The sequence below is a fragment of the Pelobates fuscus genome, chromosome 2, assembly GCF_036172605.1.
Source record: "Pelobates fuscus isolate aPelFus1 chromosome 2, aPelFus1.pri, whole genome shotgun sequence".
In the NCBI taxonomy this organism is placed as follows: domain Eukaryota; kingdom Metazoa; phylum Chordata; class Amphibia; order Anura; family Pelobatidae; genus Pelobates; species Pelobates fuscus.
Window position 1 is genome coordinate 257,243,862 of NC_086318.1, and position 14,989 is coordinate 257,258,850.

The window sequence follows — 14,989 nt, forward strand, 5'->3', positions numbered from 1 at the left end:
GCAAGTTGGACCAGGGTTTAGTGGGTAAAAGTTGGAGCAATCCACATGGTACCCGGCGAATGGTCTTGTTGGCTGCACAATTGTCACAAGCAAGCACATAGTCCTTTATATGCTTCATTAGTGAAGGCCACCAGAAGTCACAAGTTACAAGGTTGGTGGTCTTGCTTATACCTGGATGTCTGGTGGTTTTGCTGTCATGACATAAGTACATAACTTCCTGCCTGACAGTAGGGGTAACAAACAGTTTATCACTAGGCTTGTCTTCAGGGGACTTATATTGAATAGCTATGAAGCGACTTAACAATAAAGAGGACACGGAAAGAACCATTGTAGCCACGATTCTTTCTGGGGGAATGACAAAACACTTTTCCTCTTCACTCACATCGAATTGCCTGGACTTTGACATTGCGTGGTCCAGGTCTAAGTGATTATAAAATTAAATTTGGACAAGAAGAGAGACCATCTAGCCTGCCTGGAATTTAGCAATTTAGATCTCCAAGGTACAAGAGGTTCTTGTGATCGGTCAATACCATGATAGGATCTTGGGAACCCTCTAGGAGATGTCTCCACTCCTTTAAGGCTATGATAATGGCCAATACTTCTCTATAGTTCCGTTCTGCCTGCAGGAGTTTTCTAGAAAAGAAACCACATGGGTGCAAAGGCTGGTCAGGGGACAAGCGCTGGGAAAGAATAGCTCCTACTCCTACCTCAGAAGCATGTACTTAAAATACAAAAGGAAGTGAAGGGTCAGGATGTCTGAGGAAATGAGCATAAACAAAAGCTTGTTTCAGGCTCTCAAAGGCTTCCATTGCCTCAGGAGGCCAAACATAGTGGTTCATAGCCTTCTTAGTGTGATTCTTGATAGCCACATTATTAGGGGATAATGGTAGAATTTTTTTTATAAACCTTCTATAATAATTGGCGAACCCTATGAGCCTTTGGATAGGTTTTAATCCCTGAGGAAAGAAGCCACTCAACAGCGGCTGATGACTTCTTGGGATCCATCCTGAATCCAGAGGCCAAGATGACATAATCCAAAAAATTGACTTCTTTTTGATCAAACACTTCATTAGTTTACAAGGTAAACCATTGTTGAGAACTGTTTGTAACCCATTACTATTGATGAAGAAGGGGAAGTGATCACCTGAAAACACAAATCATCTGTGTGTAACATACCAGAATGCATACTGAACTGTTCTGTCTCATGGGTGATCAATGGAGAATATAAAGGTCTACCATCTATGGCCTCAACAGTCAATGGTGTCTACTTCTTTCTTAGGAGTGGTAAATGGGTCTTTCTGTCAGCTGCTCCAGAATCTATGAGCACTAAAACGTCTATAGACTTCTCACCCCAAGTTAAGGTGATGGGGAGAATAGTCTTTTTTTTTCAAAATTCTTTATTTTCAAGTTTTCAACTGTTAATGTGGGGTACAGAATAAAAAAGAGGGGAAGGGTACAAGTACAATTCACATATTTGAGTGAGTAAGGATTTGGCTTTTCTGAGCCGGGGAGAAAGAGACTGGGATAACCATGGCTCGCGTATAAGATGTACTTTAATGATGGTCTCTTTAGCTGACATTGTCTGTTGGTCTTGAGGGTGTCATGGGGGTGGGCTGTCACTCAGTGATTGTGTCTTTAGGTTAGTACCCTATGTGTCTGGGGGGGTAACAGAGGTGGGTAGGGTAGTTGGGAGATGGGGGGGTTGCGTGTCCGTTCGTGGATCTCTGTGGTCTTCATGAGACCGGTTTCTCACGGTTTGGTGCGGGGTTGGTCGCTGTGAGTGGGCCATGAGCTGTCAGAGTCATTGATCTGTGGTGGCCGTTTCGGCACAGGAGCCCGTCCAGGACGGTGTGGGCCTTGTGGTGAGAGTTATGGGGAGAGGGGCGTGGGGGTGTTGGCCCATTGAAAGTTTCGGGTAGTGAGGGGTCAGTGTCGTGGGGGGGGCGTGGTACCCTTGTTTCCATTTGAGAATCATCAGTTGTGTGAGGTTGGGAATAACATTGGTGGGTCGATTGCCAGTGGTCTGGCGAAGATGTATGGGGGGTCGGTGGGGGGTGAGGGGGTTAGGGGAGGTCGGAGAGGTGGTATCTTGGAGGGGTCGTAGAGGAGTAGGGCGGCTGATGTCTGTAGGAGTTGGGAAAGTTTAGGGGTGGGTCAGCCTATATATGATCCAGGGGTCCCATATTTTGTTGTGGTGGTGGGTTGTGTCGTGAAGTAGGGCCGAGAGATTGTCCATTTCCCTGGCTTCCTCTATTTTCTTAATAGCTGTGTCCATGGTGGGAATGTTTTTGTTGCCCCATTGTTCGGCAATTGTACGCCGCGTGGCCAAGGCGATTTTGGCAAGTAGTTTGTTTTGTGCCCTAAATAGGGGGGGGTGGGGTTTGGATAGTAACCAGACCCACGCGTCAAGATGGATCTAAGTGTGAAGGAGAGCTGATGCTAGGTCTGCGACTTTCGTCCAGAGTTGTGCGATGTGTGGGCAGTGCCACCAGGCGTGTATGTAGGTGCCCTGCGACCCACAGCCCTTCCAGCAATCGTCCGTGGTCGAGCATTTTATTTGTTTCATCCGTAGGGGCATTAGGTACCATCGGAGGAGCGTTTTATAGGCCTGTTCCCTATGGTTAACGCATATGGTTAGGGATGCAGTTGCTTCCCATATTGCCGACCAGTCTGACGGGTCATTGGGGGGGCCGATGTCCCTTTCCCACGCTTTGGTGTATGCGAGTGCTTCTGTCGGGGAGGAGGAGTTTAGTTGGAGGTAGATGAAGGAGATTTGGCCTTTGCGTATCGGGGTGTGTAAGCAGTCTTGTTCGAATTGGGTCAGGGTAGCGGTGGCCGTGGCGGAGTGGAGGGGGTGGGGAGAATAGTCTTTTAAAGGGGATTCTGATGTCACACCTGTGATGAACTGAACCTCCTCATGGGTTCTTGGAGGGGCTTGCTGGCCAGCCTCTTGCCGCAGGACTATGTGCCCTGCAATATACCTTGCCCAATGCACTTTAAAAGGCTCTGTTCATGTGAGTTATGTATTTTTGCACTCTAGACAGAGAGACCGATCATTAGCCCTGATTCCCTGGAACTGTTTTGGGCATAGTACCATGTACATTATCAGTCAAAATGATGACTTCCATGGAAATCCCGAACCTCTTAACCGGTCTGGGTGATTTTTGGATATGTTGGTCACCCAGATTGGGGGTTGTAACTTTTGTGGAGTTTCCATGGGTTTTGGGGGTACATTCGGGGTATTGTTAAAAGTTGTGTTTTTTGTGCCTGGAGATAATTAAGTTAGTTCAGTTCCTGACTCAATTATCTCCCAGGCATAGGGGAGGGATTGTCTTGTTTTGTATGGCAATGTCTTGGACCTGAGAGCCAATGCAATTGTGTGTATGTTTTTACTGTAGGCTACTCTCAGGTCCAGGGGGAGTACACCTTGCATGGGGACGGTCATAAAAGGCCAGTTGTGGCTGCCAATAAACAGAACAGTTTACCCCTACATGAAGTCTTGGCTCATGTTTGAGGGATTGGAGAGCTATATTCAATCTGTAGATTGTTATAATCACTATACTCCCTTGGATCACAACGATTGCTCTTGTAAGAGCTGTCCTCTGGACTAGGAGAGGTCTACTCACTGGAAGCTGGATCCTGGTCTTGGATCCAGGGTTGTTGGATGACAGCGAGACCCGAACCAAGCTGCGGCGCTTTGTGGGGTTTACAGTAGTTATGGTGTCCCAGTGCAGTGCTTATGGTGCTCGCAAATACTAGGAAGCGGCGACTGATGGAGGTACCTGGTCGGGGTGCCAGACGGTCTGTCACCACACCTAAGGTTGGTCCCCTGAGCAACCTTAGGTGCGATAGTTTTCCGGACGCACTGGACAAGTCAATCTAATATGCCCCTTCTGGCCACAATATAGGCATAGCCCCGCCTTTCTCCTATACTGTTTCTAAACAATTTGGTAATCCTAGTTGCATGGGCTCAGTATCTGAAGAAGGAGGAACATCAGGAACTGAGGCACTAGGGGTTACACTAACAGTAGGACATCTAACACGAGTCTTCTGTTGGGCTCTTTCCCTTAGTCAATTATCACTGTCGATTTGATAATTGATAAGGTCTTCTAGAAGGACTGGAAGGTCTCTGGCTGACACCTCATCCAATGTTATCATTAACCCCCTCCATGAATGCAGAAGTTAAACCACTATTTGTCCATTCCAAGAGTGCGTAAACTAATCGCATAATCCGCTATGGATCTGCTTCCCTGCCTAATCCTCATAACACATTTAGCTGCACTCTTCTCTCTGCCAGGTGGATCAAACACTTTACAGGACGCTCTTACAAAGGTCTTGTAATCATAAAACAAGTCCTTGTTTGCCTCCCATAACGGGATTAGCCCATTCCAAGGCCTTGTCGGTTAACTGGTCCATTAAGAACCCGACTTTGGACCTTTCAGTGGGAAAAGACCTGGGAGACGTTCCAAAATGGAACTCTATCTGGTTTATGAACCCTTGACAGGTCTTAGAATCGCCACCATATCTAGGAGGTGGTGTCAGGCTAGTGGTTAAACTGTTCTAACCACACGCTTCAATCACCACAGGGTAGGCATAGGTGGAAGGATATATATACAGTATCTCACAAAAGTGAGTACACCCCTCATATTTTTGTAAATATTTTTGTAAATATTTTATTATATCTTTCCATGTGACAATACTGAAAAAAATTACACTCTGCTACAATGTAAAGTAGTAAGTGTACAGCCTATCCACTTAACAGCAACTTCAATTTTAAAAGATTTAATTTTTTTTTTTTTTTTTTTTTTTAAACACCGAATCTAGGCAAAAATAATGGGCATTGAATTTGCTGTTTAGTGGATAGGTGAGTGCGCTGGATCTTGTGTATTGTATAATTTGGCACCCAGCAGCACCCCATTTATGCATGTTCAGGTGAGTGCAGCCACACCCCCTTGTTTCATATATATATATATTTGGGAGTCTAGCCAACTCCTTGGTTTTGCACCCCTCCCTGTCACAGGTGCCTCATCCCAGGGCCCTATTTAGCCTTGTACTGCAGGGAGCCCCAGATGGATTTTTTTCCCCCCCAAGTAAGTGGGTTAATCTCATAAGAGCAGACGTTAGGCTGTTAGAGTAGGACCTGCCAAAGATGGGGTACATGGACGTTGTGGCAGGCTTATGCAATGTATGATCATATAATGTAACTAAACCCCCATTATTTTTGCGTAGATTAGGTGTTTAAACATTTTTTTTTTAAATCTTTCAACATTGAAGTTGCTGTTTAGTGGATAGGTGAGTGTGCTGGATCTTGTGTATTGTATAATTTGGCCCCCAGCAGCACCCCATTTATGCATGTTCATGTGAGTGCAGCCACACTCCTTGTTTTATATATATATATATATATATATATGCTTTGTCGTTTCCGGCACACCACATATCTATATCCCACCATATCTATTATATGCTAGATTTCTGTATACGGCTATATTGCCCCGACTACAAATTTGAAGGCTTGGCCTGTAGTTGTGGGAGGGGCTTGGATTCCCTTTAAAAGGGCTGCCAATTCACTCCCACCTTACCGTTACTGGTCTGGCATGTCACCCCACCCACCACTCCCTCTATTAACAAACACCCTCTAAGGTAGGCCCACTTTTATTACACTTTTTATTACACTATATACTTTTATTATATATATATGTGGAAGGCATATGCCTGAAATTGTGGGAGGGATTATTGGTCCTATTTAAACCCAGTAACCCCTGCTTACCTGTCGTCGCCGATTTCGGAGGTTCCTCTGTTCTACTTCTGGTTCTCAAAGACTCTGATGTCATTTCCCAGCCTTCGTCAGTCTTTTCAAACACAACCATCTAAATTGCTTTTTGTGCAATTTCGTGAGTATTAGAAAAAATGAACACAGTCATCATACGAACAGGCAAACTGCAAATAGTTTGGTTATATGAACACTTTTTATCATACATTAGTCTCATTCATTTAATTTCCATTTCGTGTGTTTGTCCATTCTGTTAAATAAGGTTTTTAGTCTGCTTCATTCATGTACTACATTTATTTTCATTCGTATGGGAAGCATACGAACGGCATTCGTGGGTTCTCATGTACTTATATATAAGCATTTGCTATAATAGCAGGCCAATGCCGTTCATGCCAAAAATCACAATACAAAAATTTGTATGACGGTTCCGTTCGAGTATTTCATTTCTCTCTCGGTTCCCTAGGAGTGAAATTCGTTTAGAATTTTGCAGGCTTCAATTTAGGTCGGTTACACTATTCATAAGTTCATTTCCATTAGAGTGTTACGTTTTTCTCCATCCATAATATCTGCGGGCTTAGTCTCTGTCATATCAATACGTTTACATAATTCATTCATGTGCATATTATCACTTTCACAAATAAAATACTGTTCATATAATTATATTTTCATTTTCTTAAGTAGATTTCAGGTTTGATTTTTATTTTATTTTATTATTATTATTTGTTCGGTTAGATGCCTGTATTAACTATTTTGTTTAAAAAGTATAGTAAAATGAATCAGAACAGCATTCTTGCAACTCAAATTATGCAGTACTAGTTAAATAGATTAAAGTTTTCTCTTTATTTCTTCCCTCCAAAATACTATGATTACAGATATTGGTATGCCGTCATCCGGTTATTAAACCTAACTCAGAGATTATATAAATAGGTAGGTCTCTAGTTTGGTAATAACAAATAAACCGCGCTTTTAGGCGCTTCGAATATAATGTGGTGAAGAACCTGGTTCCGCTAAGCAGTTCACACACGTGTAGGTACCTCCAAACCTTAACACAATAGCATGCAAAAAAAGTGGGGTAATGAAAGTGAGACAGAAAGGTCACAACAAACAGAACCCAGTGGAGCGCTAATTAGATGGACTAAACTCACCCTTAAATAAAGGGATATGCCAAATGAGAAAATCTAAAAGGAAAAATATAAAATGGGAACAATGGTGCAGTATATCTGGACTGGATGTTCTTTACAAAGAGCTGTCTATATAACAAACTCACATGGTATAGAGCCAGGCAAAGATAGGCTCAGGTCATAAACGCTGGGGTATTTTAAAGCAAATACCAGGCTTCTTCAATGGCTGAATGGTAGTCCTCAAAGAAAGGGAGAGAAAGGGAACAATGGACCAAAGTCCTAGTGTATTATCCTCACCCAATATGTCAGAAAAACAAATACAAGTGCTTGCTCACCTTTTAGAGAGCCAATACAAACTGGGCTCTCAGTGTGATGGATGTTGTGCCTTTAAGAGGGCACTGCTCTTCTTTGTTAGGCAGGAAATTAGATGCAGGACGTAGGCTCATGTAGACAGTATAAAATTTATTGTAGTAAAACACTTACATAAAATATAAAGTAAAAAGTCCCATAGAATATGGTGAGTCCTCGTCCGAGAACAGACGAGGACTCACCATATTCTATGGGACTTTTTACTTTATATTTTATGTAAGTGTTTTACTACAATAAATTTTATACTGTCTACATGAGCCTACGTCCTGCATCTAATTTCCTGCCTAACAAAGAAGAGCAGTGCCCTCTTAAAGGCACAACATCCATCACACTGAGAGCCCAGTTTGTATTGGCTCTCTAAAAGGTGAGCAAGCACTTGTATTTGTTTTTCTGACATATTGGGTGAGGATAATACACTAGGACTTTGGTCCATTGTTCCCTTTCTCTCCCTTTCTTTGAGGACTACCATTCAGCCATTGAAGAAGCCTGGTATTTGCTTTAAAATACCCCAGCGTTTATGACCTGAGCCTATCTTTGCCTGGCTCTATACCATGTGAGTTTGTTATATAGACAGCTCTTTGTAAAGAACATCCAGTCCAGATATACTGCACCATTGTTCCCATTTTATATTTTTCCTTTTAGATTTTCTCATTTGGCATATCCCTTTATTTAAGGGTGAGTTTAGTCCATCTAATTAGCGCTCCACTGGGTTCTGTTTGTTGTGACCTTTAGGTCTCTAGTTTGCTCTCTCTCTATACCTTCCTTTTTTTCTCTCCATTCATTTTATCTGTTATAGCCAGGACTATTAATAAAAGAGTTCCGGCTTTTGTTTCCCTCCATAAATAGTTATTCAAGTTTATACGCTTTCCAAGGACAAGTCCAAGCTCTCCCATTTCAACCTAATAGCTAAACATTTGGTTAGTATTTAGTTTTCTCTTTCTCCTTTATTATTCTCGTCATTGGTCTACAATAGTGATGTACCGAACTGTTCGCCGGCGAATAGTTCCTGGCGAACATAGCGTGTTCGCGATCGCCACGGCGGGCGAACACATGCGTGGTTCGATCCGCCCCCTATTCGTCATCATTGAGTAAACTTTGACCCTGTGCCTCACGGTCAGCAGACACATTCCAGCAGATTAGCAGCAGACCCTCCCTTCCAGACCCTCCCACCTGCTGTACAGCATCCATTTTAGATTCATTCTGAAGCTGCATTCTTAGATAGAGGAGGGAAAGTGTACATGCTGCTCATTTGATAGGGAAATTGATAGCTAGGCTAGTGTATTCAGTGTCCACTACAATCCTGAAGGACTCATCTGATCTCTGCTGTAAGGACAGCACCCCAAAACGCCCTTTTTAGAGCTAGAACATCAGTCTGCTTTTTTTTTCTGTGTAATGTAATTGCAGTTGCCTGCCTGCCTGCCAGCTTCTGTGTCAGGCTCACAGTGGATACTGTGCCCACTTGCCCAGTGCCACCACTCATATCTGGTGTCACAATAGCTTAAGCTTGCATTTAAAAACTGTAATAGATTGAATAGTAGTTAGTTGTCTGCAAGCGTCTGGGTGTCAGGCCTTCAGCGTGTACTCTGCCAACCTCTGCCAGTGTACTTTGCCACTCATATCTGGTGTCACAATAGCGTGCCTTTAAAAAGAAAAACGTTTTTCACTGTAAGCTAATAGCAGTTAGTTGTCTGCAAGCGTCTGGGTGTCAGGCCTTCAGCGTGTACTCTGCCAACCTCTGCTAGTGTACTTTGCCACTCATATCTGGTGTCACAATAGCGTGCCTTTAAAAAGAAAAAAGTCTTTCACTGTAAGCTAATGGCAGTCAGTGTCCTTAAAGCAAGTGTCAGGCCTTCAGCGTGTACTCTGCCAACCTCTGCAAGTGCACATTGCCACTCATATCGGGTGTCACTATAGCGTGCATTTAAAACCCAAAAACTTTTTCCACTGTTATAGATTGTTATAGATTGAATAGCAGTTAGTTGTCTTCAAGCGGGTGTCAGGCCTACAGCGTGTACTCTGCCAACCTCTGCCAGTGCACATTGCCACTCATATCTGGTCTCACAGTAGCTTGCACGCATAGTACCACTAATCCAAAAAAAAATGACAGGCAGAGGCAGGCCACCCCGCAGGGGCCATCGTGGTCGTGGTGCTGTGATTCCCTTTTGCCCTAGAATAATGCCCAGTTTTCAGAGGCCACGTACCCTGAACTTGAAAAGTTCTGAGGACATAGTTGACTGGCTAACACAGGACACCCAATCTTCTACAGCTTCCGCTCGGAACCTTTACGCACCATCCTCCTCCAGCTTAGCTTCGGGCACCTCTCAAGATACCACTCACCCGCCTGCCGCCACCACCAACACTAGCACCACAGCCGCTTCACTTGGTATGTCAGAGGAGTTATTTACACATCCGTTTGAAGAAATGAGTTATGCGCAACCATTATTGCCAGAGGATGTAGATAACAGGGATATGTCTCAGGCAGGCAGCATTACACACATAGACGTACGGTGTGATGATGATGATGTTGTACCCGCTGCTGCTTCCTTTGCTGAGTTGTCAGATACAAGTGAAGCGGTTGATGATGACCCTATGTAGGAGGAACAGTCCCTATTCTGCTCTGTGTCAGGGTGTATCAGGGATCCTTAGGATAGGTGTCAATCCATATCTGCCAAGTGACCCTATGGAGGGGGAACAGTCCCTATTCTGCTCTGTGTCAGTGTGTATCAGGGATCCTTAGGATAGGTGTCAATCCATACCTGCCAAGTGACCCTATGTAGGGGGAATAGTCCCCATTCTGCTCTGTGTCAGTGTGTTTCAGGGTCTCTGAGGACAGGTGTCAATCCATATGTCAAGGTGTCAATATGTCATATGTCAGGTGTCAATCGATATCCATTGTGATTTAGGAATGTTAGGTGATTCATGCCCTTTATGGATTAAAACCAGACTCTGCATCAACTATGTAATTTTCCATGGGAGTTTTGCCATGGATCCCCCTCCGGCATGCCACAGTACAGGTGTTAGTCCCCTTGAAACAACTTTTCCATCACTTTTGTGGCAAGAAATAGTCCCTGTGGGTTTTAAAATTCGCCTGCTCATTGAAGTCTATGGCGGTTCACCTGGTTCGCCGGTTCGCGAACGTTTGCGGAAGTTCCCGTTCGCGAACCGAAAATTTCGTGTTCGCGACATCACTATACAAGACGTAACTATTGGCATCTACTATTTAAAAAAAAAAAAAAACTTTTAGTTTTTAAAATGCCACTTTCTATGTAAATTGCTAAATCTAAAAAATGAATATTGGTGGTACTAAATTGGCTATTCAACTGAATGCGCCAATTATTCCCTGATAGGGCGCCAGCTCGTTATTCTCTGGGGCGCCAGCTCGTTATTCTCTTTTTCACTTCACTAGGGACACTTTACTGCACTATGGGCACTTAGACCCACTCTTTGTCTTGCACACTGTTATTCCTAGCCAGCATCTGTGATGGGAAATCAGGCAGTCATCTAAACGTTTAGATTGAGCTTTAGCTTAGAACACCCTTGAAGGTGTTTAAGGAGATTAGGGCTAGTTTAGAGCATTCTTCTTAGACCTCTCTGAGTCTTTATAGCCCTTCTACCTATCCAGCATTTCTGGAAACTAGCTAAGAGAAAGGGTGGCTGTGTGTCTGTGATACATTTAACTTTATATCACCTTATTGACACTTTATCACTCCGGTCTCCTTACTCTCTGCCTATACCCATCTATTTAGAGGGAATTTTCTTGCCCCTGCCAATATTATATAATAGGTAAAAGTATTACCATTATTACACAATTAGGTCTCTGAGGACAGGTGTCAATCCATATCTGCCAAGTGACCTTATGTAGGGGGAACAGTCTCTATTCTGCTCTGTGTCAGTTTATATTGCCAAACGTGACATATAGCCTCCCAGAGAGTCTGTACAGGGTCGGCTACATAGCTCCACACCCGTTTGTGCTTATAGGGATTTGCCAGGCTGCTTTGAAGCAGCAGTTTAATATCTATGGGCTGCCTGTGGGCTAGATAGTAAGCCCAGGGTTTCCTAGGATATTGTCTCCTTTCCTCTAAAGTTACTAATTTCAGAGGGGGCTTTTTTGATTTAAGGTACCGCTGTGGATTTTATGTATCTTTTAGTCTCACACTAGGGGATATATCACTATTGGATTTCCCCTATAGTTTATATTGCCAAACTAGGCATATAGCCTCCCAGAGAGTCTGTACAGCAGGGTCATCTAAATATCTCTACACCCGTTCTTCGTGAATTTATTTTCCACCAGTGAGTTATCTTGATATACTCTATTGAGACACTATTTATAATGACCACAGTTTAACTCCAGTACCATATCGGCATTTCTACTATCGCTAGGTACCACGATCCCAGTCATATATATTTCTTACGGATTTTACCGTTTTAGTGCGACTTGGTTTATTTAATTTTCACCTTTTGTACGGAGCAGTCTGCACTTATGTTCCGTTTCTCTTATATATTGGTCCACATATCGGATGTCCCTATAGTTTTACTTGGTCCTCTTTAGAGGCCTTACTACTATTTATTTTAGTGGACTTTATACGTATGTGCACATACAATATATATATATATATATAATTTTCTATGAGATTAGGGAACATATCCCCAGGTTTTTAATTCCTCACCTTTATGTGATTTTCACTAACACAACTTTCTATGGTGTTTCTATCCAGGGTAAGCTTTATACCTATTATATATATATTTTCTTTGCTTAATTTTAGTTTAATAAAAGTTATTACCATTTTCTTTGTTACGTTTACTTTAGGAGGTAATCTTCTAGAGTGAGATTGAATCCCATTCACTTTTGAGTGAGTATTTTTTTTCTATCCCACTCTTTCAGTTAGTAGTTAAATATTTAACTTCCTTATAAAAAGAGAGGATATTAAAATGTTGAAATAAAACTGACATGTGCAAAGATGCCATAAAATGCTGTTTCTGTGGAATGTGATATACCAGGAAGGAAGATAAATATATATATAATGCTATTGATTTATGAATGTTTTATTGTTTCTTAAATTAGATTATCAAGAGGGCAGCCTCATTATCTTATTATGGGTAATATTTACACATGCTTAAAACATTCTCTTTCATAGGAGCTTCAGCTTTGCTGTCAGTATTTATTTTCTTCTTTCAATTATACGCACTTATATGAAACCCCACTGTCTTAATCTAAAGCACTGGAGAATATGTTAATGCTACATAAAGGCTATATAAATACAGTAGATGCATGTGTTAGTAGACTGGTGGCCTGACAGACTAATAGTTGCATTATGTTTACCTCAGAGAAGGTCTGCTAAAGGTTGTGTGGTGGAATCTCAGTAAAAATAAATTTACTAGGACAAGATTGCCACATGGTATGTGCACTTGCATATGTTGATGTACCAGTTAAGTCAGTTACACGTAGCTAAGATACAATCAGTAGTGTAAGGAGCATAAGTAGGAATACAGGATATACAAGTATTTCCCCTCCTCCATTGTGCTGGGCAAGCCATGTGGTCAAACAGGATTTTAGTCTCTATTCGGTTGATTAGATAAGAGTATGTGTAGGTTGAACTGATTATGGGAGGAGCTACATGCCTATATAAGGTGTAAGAAATTGATATGCCAAACTGCAATATTGTATCTAACTTTCTGTGTATGTGACTGGTTTCACAAGTTGGGGTCATTTACATGATAAAAGTGTGATAAGGATCAAAGCTTTCAATTGCATCTTCAACATCCAGCTAAAACAAAAGCTTACATCCCTCCAGCAGTTCTCCTGCCAACCTGTTTTAACATCTAGGTGTAACCATGGAAGTGTGTGTTTTCCCCAAGCAATTCTGTCTTACCTACCCAGAAACCAAGAGATCAAACCAAGAGATCAAAGGGAAAGACTTGTGTAAGGACAGAACTCTCTGGAGAAAGAGGGCGGGATAAACCACTTTTGGGAGGGAAAAGGAATTCTGGGATTTGTAGTTTATTACTCCAAGAATGAGTCTTTAAAAGGACAACATCCAAGGAGCTCCTTCTCTTTGTCTCTTTGGAGAGGACAGCACAGCAAGCAGGGCCATGGTGAACTGATAGTCTGTCCCAGATTACCCAAGATGAAGGCGCAAGGGGAAGACCTCCATTGAAATGTTTAAGTATTGCCCTTTTATTATGTATTGTTTTGTTTTGGTTTTGGACTGACTATGGTTATAATGTGTAATGTGTATATCCTTTTTAAAATCTAACAGTATCCTTACATTAATATTAACAATACATTTTATTATACACTTGTGTTTGTGTCTTATTTGTCACACATTCCCTAAAAGAATATCCTTGTAAGAGGGTCATAATTTCTTACAAAGGGACCTACACTGTATGATCAGGACTCAGACTTTGCTGTTTTTTGGTGACATTAGTCCCTCTGAGTCCCGATCGGTGAACCGAATAAAGAATCTCTTCCTTCCTGAAGAAACCTGTGTCCATCTCTCTGTGCTTGGCTTCCGTCAGTTTCTCCGGTATCAGTTGGATTAAAAGAGATGTAGGAGACACTATTATTATTTCCATGGCTTACTGAAAATAGGTACTGCAATGCTTCTTATGGCATCCATCTTAAAATGGTGGATTGCAAGCATCACAAGTAAAAATAAATAGCCTTAGCATTGTTTTACCATAGTTTTCCAGGGTCTGCTTCCACTGGGTTAGACTTCTGAAAAAGAAAATCTAATTCAATCACTCCTGGCTATCATAATACCAGAGAGCCAACTCACTATCTCCTGTACACATTCACAGGAGCATCATAACAAGCTGTGTCACTCAATGCAACTCATATATGCAGTCCACACATATCAGCTGCCTTCTCAAACATGGCTGCAACCTGGGCCAATCTTTTCCTGTATGCAACAGAACACAAATGCTTCCTTGTGTGCGTTCAATTAACTGAAAGTGATTGAAAGTGTTGGTAGTTTACACTATCTTCATCCCACTGAATTCCCCAATCACTTTCATCATTAGTCTACTAATTAAAGGAGCACTATAGTGCCAGGAAAACAAACTAATTTTCCTGGCACTATAGGGTCATTAGGTCCCCCCCACACTCAGGGCCCCCCTCCCGCTGGGCTGAAGGGGTTAAAACCCCTTTAGCAACTTACCTTTCTCCAGCGACAGGCTCCCTCTGTGCTGGGGAACCCTCCACCCCCTGCCGACGTCAGATCCGAATGCATATGCGCGGCAAGAACCAGGCGCGCATTCAAACAGCCCATATGAAAGCATTACTCAATGCTTTCCTAGGGATGTCCAGCGTCTTCTCACTGTGATTTTCACAGTGAGAATCGCGGAAGCACCTCTAGCGGCTCTCAGTGAGACAGCTACTAGAGGCTGGAGGGTTATGTAATGCTATGTTTTCAGCTGAAGGGTTAAAACTAGAGGGACATGGCACCCAGACCACTTCATTGACATATTACAGGCAGTGGTGTATTTTAGTTTTGCGCTGCCCTAGGCATGACTAAACCTGGGCACCCCCTAATCTAAATTTGCCCCACCCTTTCCTGTCAAGACCGCACCTCTTCCTCTTTAAACTACACCTTTTCCTACTACTTTTAAAGGGAAACTATAGTGCCAGGGAAACAAAGTGCCCCCTCGGCACTGAAGGGGTTAAAACCCCTTTGGTTACTTACCTGAATCAAGCACCGATGTCCCTCAGTGCTGGGTCAAGTTCCTCTTC

At 42.6% G+C, this 14,989-nt stretch overlaps 1 protein-coding gene across 1 annotated transcript in view; it reads right to left on the bottom strand.

The window, feature by feature from the left end:
• The window catches only part of LOC134586284 (scavenger receptor cysteine-rich domain-containing group B protein-like), a 114,110-nt gene extending 108,243 nt beyond the window's left edge, over window positions 1-5,867 (bottom strand). Inside the window, exon 1 of the mRNA XM_063441771.1 lies at window positions 5,768-5,867. Coding sequence (XP_063297841.1) covers window positions 5,768-5,867 — 100 coding nt within the window. The remainder of the gene's footprint in view (window positions 1-5,767) is intronic.
• Between the last annotated feature and the right edge of the window lie 9,122 nt (window positions 5,868-14,989).